Raw genomic sequence first — 13700 nt, 5'->3', positions numbered from 1 at the left:
AGACACTTACAAGCACTTTAGAGGTAGCACTATCAAAACCAGTTCCAGCAGATGCAAAACAAACTCCTGTAGCAAAATCATCTATAGTGTAAGCCGGATCCAAGTAAGCAGGCACGGTTGATTTTAACCCGAAAGCCTCAGAGATGAAGTCTGTTGCAATCCGTCCATTGGAAAACCGTCCAGTGGGTCGACCACCATCAAAATCCCGACCATAAGGCACAAAATCACTTCTTGAAATCGTAGGAATGAAGTTATTGTTCCCAGAATCCACTGAAGAGTCACCGAACACTATAATAGACGAAATTTTAGCGTCTATTCCGAGGATCTGCTGGAACAGACACATAAAGATCAAAGCAATGGAATGGAATGCCATTTTCATGTCCTTGCTTAGCCTCTAACATGCACTTAACAAGATGCAACACAAATTTATTAAGGATTAAAATGACAACCTTAAATGAGTGAGAATCATTAATTTTCTCATTAATGACAACCTGCAGACTTGATACGCATCATAAACCATTCGATGTGTTTGGTTATGCGTTACTAGACCAACAGTCAAGATTTTTTGAATTTTTCTTCTTTCCAGTCGAGCGTACCAATAGTATTTAATGTAATGTTATCTGTATTTCAAACTGAACCATTTCAGTTATAGTAAGCAGAAAGAATTTCAAATGTGGGCTTCCAAAACCATAATTCATTTATAATTTCAGGCTATAGAATTTGAGTAATCTGATCTCTTTCATCAAACTTAATGGATGAGTTTCAGGGGCTAAATCGTTATGGTAAAATCGTGTCTCAGTAGTAAAACATGGCGATGCGTCCTTTACTCACTCTCTATGCTCCAAGGCTAAATTCACGACACACTCTCCTTCTACGTAGAGCTAAAGAAACAAACACTATATGTAGGCTGCTTAGGTGGTAGTGGGGTCCACCTTTGAATACATTGACTTAGACTGCTTAGGTGGTAGTAGGGTCCACGCTAAGTAGGCTGCTTAGGTTGGTTAATTAGTACTAGTAGTCTGGTAGTTCATCAGACATTTAGAGCCAGTACTTCCACTGATAATTAATTGTATTATTAACTTGTGATTACTTAGGTTTTAACTTTCAAGAAATATATATATATATATATATATATATATATAAAACATGTTAACGTCAATTACTATGATAAGAATAGGACGTATATAAAGGTTAACGTAACTATGTCAATTATTATATCATGAAGATCAAGAGACGTGAAAGTCTCCTCCAACGAATTGGGAAGGGCAATATTGAATATTCCAACTGTAGGGGGAAAAAATCGTCCATAGAAAATACTCAACTCATGCAATATTTACCATGTACCGAAATAAAAACTTCTTCCTGCCTAAGGAGTACCAGCAAAATTCTTAGAAATTCATGAAATAAAGCTAAATGCAATCTCTCCTCTTAACTTACTCTTTAAATATAGCAAGAGAAGTTCTGAGAGCATGATCTGCTAGTATGCCATTTGTTTTCTCAGTAGGATGGAAGGAATCCCAAAATACGTACTGATTCGCATCTGTACATGTAAAGGGATTATGTTCGTTGCATAGATAACCCATCTCAAAGCTTCCCGTCCCACAGCAGGCAGTTGCTGCAGTTTCAAATCCTGCAAAGTTCATCACATCACAAGCATCAGCAAATCTAACTGTTGATCACATTTCACACAATGTACCAGCAATCAACTAATTTGATCAGAATCGAGGTGAAATATTATATCAGAATTATTACCAAAAGACTGAGGATCCCGAATGATCTTGTAAAGAACATAGTATGGATTTGAGAACACCAGCTGAATTCCAGAAAGCTCGTCGTTCAGTATTTCAACTAATACTTTCAACTTTTTGTTAAACTCCCTGGCCACATAATTGTACCTTGCTACACAACGTCCCCAGTTTAGTGTTCTCTCCAGTGGCAAGCAGCCCATTGGAGGGAGTCCGGTTATGGATATCTTTCGTGCTCCAAGGTGGTAAATCTCGGCAATGAAGGATCGTGCTATGCCAACTAAAAACTTCTGGTAGCCCTGAGGAGAAAACTGGAATGATCTGTGTGGAAGCACATAATAGTTTTCTAAGAAATCGTTCGTGCCCATACTGATAATGTATAGAGCTTTTCTCAAGATTTTCTTCGCCTTCTTTCTACCCAGATAGCCTTCTAGTCGGGTTTTGTATTCCTTGAAGTATTCGAGTTCTTTCCACAGAGGTATTACAGACTGCAATTGGAGTTTCAATCAGGCTTAGATGCAGCATCGGTTTATTTAAAAGCGTGGTAAATTTAGAGGTTTTGAAGTTTAAACTGTTGGAGAGATGGGAAGAATGAAGACAAAACTCGAACCAATAGAAGAAGAAAAAGAGAAAAAAAACAAGAGCTAAAATACAATCCTAAGACGATATTTGCTTCTCCTCGATTTAGAGATTACTTTGTCTTGTCATATTTTTCTCACCTGACTCTATCTCCTTTCTCTCCGTTGAGAATTAGAAATCCTAATTCTATTCTATCAAGAGCAATAAAAAAATAAACATTCAAGAACACAAAAAATTTATATAAGTTTGTCTCAATGTGATACTACATCCTCTTTTATTGTTACTATAATTTACTATAATGAAAAAAAATTCACTAAAGAAAATCGCAAAACGATAACGATCAAACTCCACAACTTAACACTTATCCCCACCCCTCGGTCTTTAATCTATAAGGGGTAGGGGTAGGGGCACGAGCATGGTAAGGTATGTCCAATATACCATGATGCTAGATCTAAAATACATATCCAAGAAAAACTTACAAGCACTCTAGAGGTAGCATTATCATAGCCAGTTCCAGCTGAAGCAAAACAAACTCCTGAAGCAAAATCCTTTATACCGTAAGCTGGATCCAAGTATGGAGGCACGGCTGGTTTCAATCCGAAAGCCTCGGAGATGAAATCTGTCGGAACCCGTCCATTGGAAAACCGTCCTGTGGACTGACCGCCATCAAAATCCCGACCATAAGGCCTGAAGTCGCTTTTCAAAACCGTAGCGATGAAGTTATTGTTCCCGGAATCCACTGTAGAATCGCCAAACACTATAATCGATGAAATTTTAGCATGAATTTCGAGGATTTGCAATAATTGAAACATGAAGATCAGAGCAATGGAATAGAAGGCAATTTTCATGTCCTTTATTACTATCTTGTACCAGGTTTAGCTTCTAAAATAAGGATCAAAATGAAAGTAAAATTTCTTTCTGAAGCACCTAAAACTCACGACTTTTGTACGAAATAAATGTTTCAAACCTCAAAGTTTGTCGTAAGATGCGATATTGAGTTAGTCTTTGTCATTGCATCATTAATTCAAATCAAGTAAATAATTTTACAGGTGAACATATTTAATGCATGCAACTGCTGAATAAAGGCACTGAGGAAGAAAACTGGTGGGTTGTTGTTAAATGAGAAAATATTCACAAGACAAATGTGCAAAACTGATTCATGACTTAATTTTTAAGAAAATTCTTGATAATATCGTCTAAACACTCTACAAACATACTCTAAATATTATGCTCTTATGCTATGTTCACGTTATGAAGATTTGGGGCTAGCATTTCATCAGTTTTAAATTGAGAAGAAAATAATTAATGATAGTTTTCTATTTTAAAAGACTTGATGCGAATTACTTTTCAAAAATTATTAATTAGTAGAACGGATTCTTTCAAAAATATATTGTTCCGTGGTGGATGACTACTGGCTATTATTTACTCAACTCCGGTCAAACACGGTACGACTTAGCAATGATAGGACCAAACAAAACTCCCGAACTAAATTGGACTCGAACTGAATTGAACCAAGCGATTCTTTTTAAGTTAAATATCCGAACAGATATCTGAATAAAAAATCAACGGATTTGATTTAATTCTCGGCTCTATACCAAGAATCGAATAAGAGCCGAAACTTCATAATTTTTTTTATCTTAAATAATTCAAATTATTTTTAAAAAAAATAAATTTGCTAATTAATTAATTTAGCCAAAACCCAAACTATGATTTTCCTATTTATAATTTTCAGCCCAAGCCCACTTAATCAAATTGATCCTAAGTCTTATTCAAATCTCTTATCTACCGTAATATCGTTTTCTGCTGTTTTGAAGAAATCAAATTGAAAGTTCGGTTGTGCCTTTCTTCATTATTATGGACTCGCTATCTTCCTCATTTTGTAATTTTGACAGTCAAACCTATGACGAACTCAACAAAGAGATGCACAAAAAGATATCAGGATTGGATTAAGTTATTTTATAAGTGCTAAAATTGAATATATCATTAATTAAATTATTGTACAAAATTCGAGAATGGAACCGAGCCTAAACACCCCATAATTTAATTTAGACCAGACGTTTCTCCTTATTAAATATCTGAAAATTCGTGTTCAGTTTGGTTTTCTTTAAAATCGAGAGAATCAATCTGCACTCAATAGTACCATGTTTAGCCCTAATCATCAAGCACGTGAAACATTTGACTCTGGCCTAATACTTACTCGACTTTAGTCAAGGTTGATAAGACTTAGCCTCATCTAAGCACACCAGATGGAAAAACTACACGATTCCAGTTGAGTGTGGTTTAGCCCACCAAAGCTCACAGAAAAATTGAATGCAATCAAGCATGTAATTAACTAGGGCCGGACACGAAAAGGCTCGACCATGGTTGAGAACATGAAAATTGGTCCCCAACAAAAAACTCGACTATAGTTTGGCGCCCCGAAAACTTAGTTTTGATCGAGCACCTGAAAGACTCAACACCAATCGGTACGTTGAATTCGATTTAGTCCAAAATCAAAAACTATAAGCCCCACCAACTAGAATCAGGTTAGCGCATAAATAGTTTGACAAATGCAATTTACGAACAAAAAATTAATCAATAAATATAGTAGTAAAACTAAGAAAATTAACGGCCTCGATGTAAATTTTTTGAGGTGTTATAAAAGTGAAGAAAAGAGAAGAGAACAGAGAGAAATCAATAGACTTGTGTGTATTTTATTAAGGACCAAAGCTTTGTATTTATAGGGAAGAATCAGGGATACAACAGTAATAATTTCTAGGGCTGCAGGGATATAATTTTCATTCACCTCTAAACCCTAATAAACTTTTCTTTTACAACACTCTCCCTTGAATGACATATTATAAAATATCTGTCTCGTTAAAACCTTGCTTGATAAAAATTCAATGGAAAAAAATCAAACGAAGGAAAAAGAGTATAGTTATTTTGGAGTACTAAAAATAAATGCTGCCTCATTAAAACCTTATTAGGAAAACCCAATTGGACAAAACATAAGCGAAGGAAAAAGAGTACAGCTACTCCTCCTGATGTTGATCACTGAAAATCCTTGAATCGACGCTTTCTAATCTCATGAACTAATTTCTTGAATGTAGATGTTGACAGTGCTTTTGTGAATAAATCGATCACATTGTACTTGAGCGAATTTGTTGGTTATCGATGTCGCCATTATTTTGAAACTCATGTGTATAATAGAATTTTGGAGAAATCTGCTTCGTCTTGTCATCTTTGATATAACCTCCGTCGAGTTATGCAATACAAGATGCATTGTCTTCATACAAAATTATTAACTATCCCTTGTTGGAGTTAACTCGCATGATGCTTGGATATGATGGGTCATATCTTCAACCATACACATTGATTTGAGGATGTTGTTGTCAGGGATTGTTTCACAGATCTCCATGATATAGTTGTTCCTCTACGTGTAAACACATATCCTGTTTGTGATTTAGCTTTATGTGGGTCAGAGAGATAACATGTATTTGTATATCCCAATAACGCAGATCCCGACTTTTGAGAATAAAATAATTCCAAATTAATAGTACCCTTTAAGTAACGAAAAATATGTTTAACACCATTCCAATATCTTTAAGCAGGTATAGAGCTATATCTTGCAAGGTGATTTACAGAAAAAGTTATGTCAGGTCGAGTGCAGTTTGCAAGATAAGTTAATGCTCCAATTGCACTAAGATATGGTACTTCAAGACCAAGAACATTTTCTCCATCTTCAAGTGGATGAAATGGATCATTTTTCTTATCTAGTGATCGAACAACTATAAGCGATACCAATGGATGTGTCATATCCATATAAAAACGTATTAAAACTTTTTCTGTATTCGTAGATTGGTGAACAAATAATTTATCTGCGAAATGTTCAATCTGCAATCCGAGACAAAATTTGATTTTTTCTCAAATTCATTTTTCAAATAACCAGCAACTTTACTGAGCTCTTCAGGAGCTCCACTTAAATTTCAATCATCGACTATAATTGCAAATTCAATATTTATTTTCTTTATGAAAACATATGGGCGGACATGGTCATTTTCATAGAATTCATTTAACAAATATTCGCTAAGGCAATTATATCATATGCGTCCAGATTGCTTTAATCAATATAATGATCTAAGAACGTGGTTCTCGGGCATGTATTATTTGAGTTACGCTTCAGGCATAATAAATCTTTCAAATATAACATTAATAATCATGTCAGATCAGTTGACTATCACGTATTTCAAATTTTATGTATCGTCAAGATAACATGATATAAGCTCCTGATTTTATCCATGACGATCTTTGCAAAATTCACTATGTTGAGAGTCGTGCATTACATAATACTACTTCATTTTTCTCATTTCATTTTCGTACAAGTATATACCTTTAAATTTTCGGACTACAGATCCAAAAATTTCGTGTTTATCTAGTAAATTCAATTTAAAATTGTGTCTTCTTTTATTTGACCAAACATTATTTCGATCGATATATTTCGACGCATTTATTTCGATTCCTTGCGATTCACATATGATACTGTATATCATGTACAAAATTGTTGTCGACAACTTTTTCTTTTCTTGTTTGATTCTATTTCTTTTCTCATAATGACATAATTTATTTAGATATCTCAATTTTCAACATATCGGGTACCTGAATCTCTTCTGAAAATTTATAATTTGTTATGTCTAAATACTCATTAAGAGTATATGAGAATGAAACCATCGTTGCTAATTGCTCCATTTTCAGTTGAAGATTTTTGTATTAGAATCGAACATCATCATGCTTTAGGCGTGCTATAGATATATCAAATATAATGCTAACAAATTGTCCCCTAAGACATCAATTCGTATTGGAGCATAAAAATTGGTACTTGAGATATTATTGATCTCTTTGATCAATAGATGTATCTAAATAAATTATCTTTCGAACTTCTGGTTCGAATGATATTTAGTGAGGATTTAGATGATAATACATTTATACGTTATTTTCAACTTCTTAATTCCTCCCCTAATGTTGAGAGAATTGTCCGATCAAATTGACAATCATTTTTTTCAGTGTTATAAAATATCACCCATAATAATTCAAATTACGAACTTATTCTCAACATTCTTTATTTTATATCTTAGAGTATTGTGGTATTCAATTTTTACATATACTACACCATCAAAAATAATTAGAAGAAAAATTTAGGATTCGACCATAAGTTGATTATAATATGGAGAACTATAATTTTAGATTGATGCGTAATAAAATTTCCTAAATAAAAATAGGAAATACTTTATTATTAATTAAATTAATTGAAGACATTTAACAAATAATAGTGTTAAACCATTTATTGACATCTCAACTAACACTTATTAAAATGTTAAGATTTATGCTCGCTGACATTAACAAGACATAGTCTTGATTATATAATCTGAAAACTATGCTCATAATTTGAGCAATAATTTCGCAAAACTTTAGGTTGTGAATATTATGCAATCATCTAATATTTATGTCAAATCTATTAGATACAAATAATATTTAGATGGTTAACATGGTGGGTGATGGGGCCCTATATTTCACTCTAATTAATTTTCAAAAATATAAGAAATTCAATCCATATTTTAGCTAACGATGTTTAATGATCAGTTGTCGATAAAGAGAACAAATAATATATATGAATTCATTGGATTGAAAAATCTTCTGATTCTTCATTTAATATCTATTAAAAAATTTTAATTTCGTATCATTATTGATCCAGTGATGGTCCAACTGTTCATGCCAAATAATTAAATCAAATTGAACTTCTGGTTCAATATAATATATAATTCAATTATTTAATCTCGAAAAATATGATTAAATATTATATAATCATATATCATTCAAGTAGTCAAACTCATCAATGTTCTAACGACATTAGTTATATGTTTTCCTTCAGGGATAAACATGAATTCAAAATAATATATTTTTCGAAACATGTGTTGTTTTAAAAGTACGTTATATTTTATTATTATTATTATTGCTCATTCAAAAGAAAATGTCAATATTCTTCTAGAATATTGAAAATTATAATTCAAGCTCTTCGGAAGCAATCAAATATTATTATAATAAATTATACAATAGTTTACTCTTCGAGGGTAAAAATATAATTTACGTTAGATTATATGTTATTATACTTTTTGAGAGCAAGTAAGATCAAACAAGAATATTAATGAAAATCATAATGTGCTATTTTGATATCACATTATATTTTACAATTACTTCTTCAAGAACAATAGATCAATATTCTTTTGAAATATGAAAATTTTTAATGTAATGCTCTTTAGGAGTAATAACATATTATAATTTACAGTAATAATTATATAAGAATTTACTCTTGAGGAGTAAAAATATAATTTTATGTTAGATCTTATATTATTATGCTCTTCAAGACAATAAAATATGACCAGAACATCAATATCTAAATACGTATGTAGAAAAATGGAGACGTAAATAAATGGAGTAATTTAATTCGTCATTTTACATATAATCTATCGATATTTTTCAGGAATATTAAAATTATAATATCGTATTCTTTTCGAGCAATTAAATTCTTTTTTTAAAATATTAATAACATCGTGTTTTCTCAAGAACACCAACACAAAATTTTTTTATTTATTTTAAGTTGTGCTTTCATCAAGCACACAACAAACATATAATCTTCAAGAGTATATATATAATATTCTTCTAGAATACTGAGATTAAGGATTTGTTCTATCTTTCAAACCAAATAATAAAATTTGTGCCCTACATGAGTAACAATAAAATATTCTTCTGGAATATTTATATAACGTGTGTTGTGTTTCTTCGAGAACATCAACATCATATTCATTTAAAATAACTATAATTTAAATTATGCTTCTTCAAGAGCCTTGAGTCCATATTCTTTTGTAATATTGAAATTGTAATATCATGCTCTTCATGATCAACTAATATTCTTCTAAAATATTAATAATGTTGTGCTACTTCAGGAACAACAACGAATTATTTATAATAGATAAATATGCAACTAATATTCTTCCGAAATATTAATTATAATATTATGTTACTTTTGGAGCAACAACATGACAAATTATTTATTTAAAGTTTATAGAAGAATATCTAAAAATATTTAATTACCATATAGACATGATATGAATTTATATAGAAAAATTAATTACCAAATATGCATTAGGAAAAAGTCTTGAAAATATGTGCTCTAAAGTTATTCTTTACCATATAGTAAATTATTATTTACCATTAATCGTATCCAATTGTCATAGATGATAACCATGGAAAAATTGGAACAGCAAGTACTGCACTAAAATTCATTAATCTATATAATTAGAACTACCTACGTGGATTGGTGTTCACTATAATATAAGATTTAAATAATAGATTTATTTATTTATTTATTGCAATATTAAAAGTAACCTATTTTGTGAAGAATTTCATTACGAGAGAGATTACATATATAAAATTGGAATACTAAGCACAGTAAGGAAGAGTAATATTCTCAACAATTAATACATATTTGTAAAGCTTTATGATTCTTAATAGGGTAATTGGCGCAAAACGTCCATACCTTTCAAGGTTATTGTGAAAAACGTTCATACCTTTCATTTTTTTGACATTTTTGCCCCTATTTCCACATTTCTTTGCGCTGAACGTCATTTTCACTGTTTTTTGACAATTTTACCCTCCATTCAAATCAAATAAAAAGAAAAAAAAAACAAATAACTAATTGCAACCACAGTCCCAAAATTTCAAAAAATTACAAATCAGTCACAAATATAAGAGGCCAAATATGAAGCCCCATTCCGACACCTTCCGGCCACCAAAACCACCGGACCAATATACCACCTTGAAGCCCTCGTTGGCCTCTATACAGCCCCTCCTAGAATCATCCCTACCTCCATCGGATTTGACCGAAATTTCGCCCCAAAACCAGGCGTTCGCGTCACATAAAACTGTCGGCAACTCCATCTTCGACGACTCCCATCCCAATCCCATCATATTGGTAGACTCCTCTCATCATGGCGCACCTAACCATGGTCACCAAACACCTATTGAACTACCCAATCAATAATTGCAGCCACTATTTTCGCACTCAGTCAACACGCAGACTTCAGAAGCTATTTCCGACGACGGTTGTCGATATCTTGATAGCAGACCACCCCATCCAGATGGCAAAGCTATTCCACCTCTGGGTCTTTCACAATTTGGTACAAATCTTGCGATCCACTCTGGTATAGTTCATACGCAAGCGGGTTTAGATTTCCCTTCAATTGAGGTTTAGAAACTGCTTCAACCTTCAAATCAACTTGGGAAAATAATTACTTAGTGCCAAACGTCGATGGTTATACCGTCAATTCATCCAATTCATCATCCAAGCTTGAAAGCCTATTTCGACCGTATACAAAAACACGGCTCAATCAATTGAAAGGGCTGCAATGCCTAACTCCATCAATTCGTCCAGGGATATTGCAATTTAGGCATAAAAAAAGTGGATGCACAATCAATTCCAGAAATTATAGCACCAATTGATCCAATTTTGCAGCCAAACATCACCTTTGACTGATGAAAAATTGGATGGGGCTTCCCTCCTATATTTGTGACTGATTTGTAGTTTTTTGAAATTTTGGGACTGTGATTGCAATTAGTTATTTATTTTTTCTTTCTTTTCTTTTTGTTTGATTTGAATGGAGGGTAAAATTGTCAAAAAACAATGAAAAGGACGTTCATAATAAAGAAATGTGAAAATTGGGGCAAAATGCCACAAAATGAAAGGTATGGACATTTGGCACAATAACCTTGAAAGGTAGGGACATTTTGCGCCAATTACCCTTCTTAATATGAATAAAGTACATTAAAATCGTACAAACCTCCAATTGTTAAAAAGAGATTCATATGCAATAAATTCCAATTGTAGAATCCAAAAATCACTAAATTTGATTGAAGTTTAAATTACCTTGATGCCCATGTCGATGAGGATGGTACATAACAGAGGTGGAAAGAGAGCTCTTTCTTGTTCTCTCTCTCTCTCTCATGAAGTAGCATTCAATAAGCATTAGTACTAAAGTCAAAAAGCAACAGTCTAGAGAGAGATAGAGAGAGAAAGCAGGCGGTTTAAGGTCCCATGTCCTATTAATACAACTTTTTCTTTGCTGCATTAGCTTAAGAGGATTGAAATTGCAGAGACCTAGATTTGAGAATTTATATGAGAACTAGAGAACACTAACAGAGATAGAGAGAGAATGCTTTGTTACTTTGTGGTGCTTTGTGTGTGAAGAAGAAAAACGAAATTAGACTTTTAATTATTAAAAAAATAAAGATATCGTGCTGATAACGTGTTATAAAAGTGAAGAAAAGAGAACAGAACAGAGAGAAATCAATAGATTTTTGTGTAATTTATTAAGGACCAAAGTCTTGTATTTATAGAGCAGAATCAAGAATACAACAGTAATAATTTCTAAGACTGCAGGTGTATAATTGTCATTCACCTCTAAACCCTAATAAACTTTCATTTTACAACATGAGGAGATTTTATGAAAAGTGATTTTTTGGAGATATGTAGTTAAAAAGTTTTTAAAAAAATTATGAGTTTACATGCAAAATTATCTTATTGAGAGAGTACGATTGATAATAAGTTTAAAAGAATATGTACCGAACAGAGGTTGAACGGAAAATTAATAAAAAATGAGATAGTAATTTAAAAAAAATAACCAAGTGTCCATAGACAATATTAATGAAGAATAAAATGATATTTGAATTTATCTATTGATAACTTGTAAAAGAACGAAAAATATAGAAAAAATTAAATTTCATCGATAATATCGATGACTTTTTGTTCAACAATTAACCATCAAAGAAATGTCATGGTTGCGATCCGTAAAATGCTAAAAAATGGCTTTAAATAAAAAGGAAGATGACTTCTTAGCGACAACAGAAGAAGTACTTTCGTCACTGACAAAAGCTCTTAAGCGAGAATATATTGCTAGAGGATTAAGTCTTTTTTTAGTTCAACGGAAGCATCACTAGTGGCATTAGGACTGTGCAAAAATCAATCCAAATTGCTCAAATCGACCTACCCGACCCAAATTGACTGGTTTGAGTTGGTTTTTAAGTTCTATTTCGTCGGATTTGGGTTGAAAAATTAAATTTGAAGTCGGGTTAGGTTGAGTCTTGGATTATGAATTGAAACCCAATTCAATCCAACCCAACACAATCCAATGAATTGATAAATTTAATACCTAAAATGGAAAACTTAAATAGACACAATAGTGGAGACAAAAGAAGAATTTAGAATTTACAAACATGGTATTTTTTAAATAAATTGATTGGTACGAATATTATGTACAAATGCAAAATAATTTGACGATAAATTAAAAATTAAGGACATGATAATGAAATAAAAATATCCTAAAAAATATAAATTAATTTTCAGAATGAATTCCTTATATAAATTTGAAATAATGGAGATTTTTAAGTGATTTCAAATTTTAAAAATTGCTCAAAATCAACAAAAAAAAAAAAAAAAAAAAAAAAAAAATCAAATCCAACTTGAATTGGGCCCAAGCCCAAACAAATCAACCGAACCCAAACCAACCTGAGCTTAATTGATTTGGGTTGAATTGGGTTGAACCAATAATTGGGTTGGGTTGATATATTTTAAATCAAACCGATCATATTTGATTGGATAAAAAACCACCCAACCACGTGCCAGCCCTAAGTGGCATCGTAGATTGACGATAATGTCATCGATAATAAAAAAAATATCATCAATAATAATTTATTTTTTATTCTTATGTAGTTACCGACCAGTAAATTGGTTTGGGTTGAACTAATAATTGGATTGAGTTGATTTATCTTAAATCAAATCGATTATAATGTCATCGATAATCAAAAATATCATCAATAATAATTCATTTGTCTGTGGATAATATACTAAAGAATAATAATAAAATAATTTAAATTTATTGGTCGATAACTACAAAAGAATAAAAAAATATAGAAAAATAAAAAGTATTCTCACCATCTATCAATGATCGAAGAACTATCGGTTGGTTGCTAATAGCATCACTGACAATATAGTCGATTAATGATATTATCGTTGGTAATCATTATTAATAACTCATTCATTCATCGAGCGTTTCTAAGTTGGAAATAAATATAGTAATTGATTTAAACGAAACACTAACTTTTAAGTAACTTTTTTAAATAACTTACTTTTTTAATACCGAAAAGATGTTTTACCTTACCATCAAATAATACTCACCTTTTACCTTGACGTCAAAAATTACTCATTTGTAACTTTCACTAAATTAAAATTATTTATATTAAACACACTTTTTTACTCAAGTAATCTGTTTAAGTTTAGCCAAACATGCC

The 13700-nt window shown here is 31.7% G+C and overlaps 1 protein-coding gene across 1 annotated transcript in view; it reads right to left on the bottom strand.

Moving 5' to 3' along the window:
• The window catches only part of LOC111374204 (GDSL esterase/lipase At4g26790-like), a 5069-nt gene extending 1759 nt beyond the window's left edge, over positions 1-3310 (bottom strand). Inside the window, exons 1-3 of the mRNA XM_022996849.1 lie at positions 2804-3310; positions 1753-2233; positions 1438-1630 (exon numbers count right to left, since the gene is read on the bottom strand). Coding sequence (XP_022852617.1) covers positions 1438-1630; positions 1753-2233; positions 2804-3172 — 1043 coding nt within the window. The 5' untranslated portion in view covers positions 3173-3310. The remainder of the gene's footprint in view (positions 1-1437; positions 1631-1752; positions 2234-2803) is intronic.
• Between the last annotated feature and the right edge of the window lie 10390 nt (positions 3311-13700).

Source organism: Olea europaea, unplaced genomic scaffold, assembly GCF_002742605.1.
Source record: "Olea europaea var. sylvestris unplaced genomic scaffold, O_europaea_v1 scaffold1216, whole genome shotgun sequence".
Classification (NCBI taxonomy): Eukaryota; Viridiplantae; Streptophyta; class Magnoliopsida; order Lamiales; family Oleaceae; genus Olea; species Olea europaea.
This window is presented reverse-complemented; position numbering and strand designations above follow the sequence as displayed.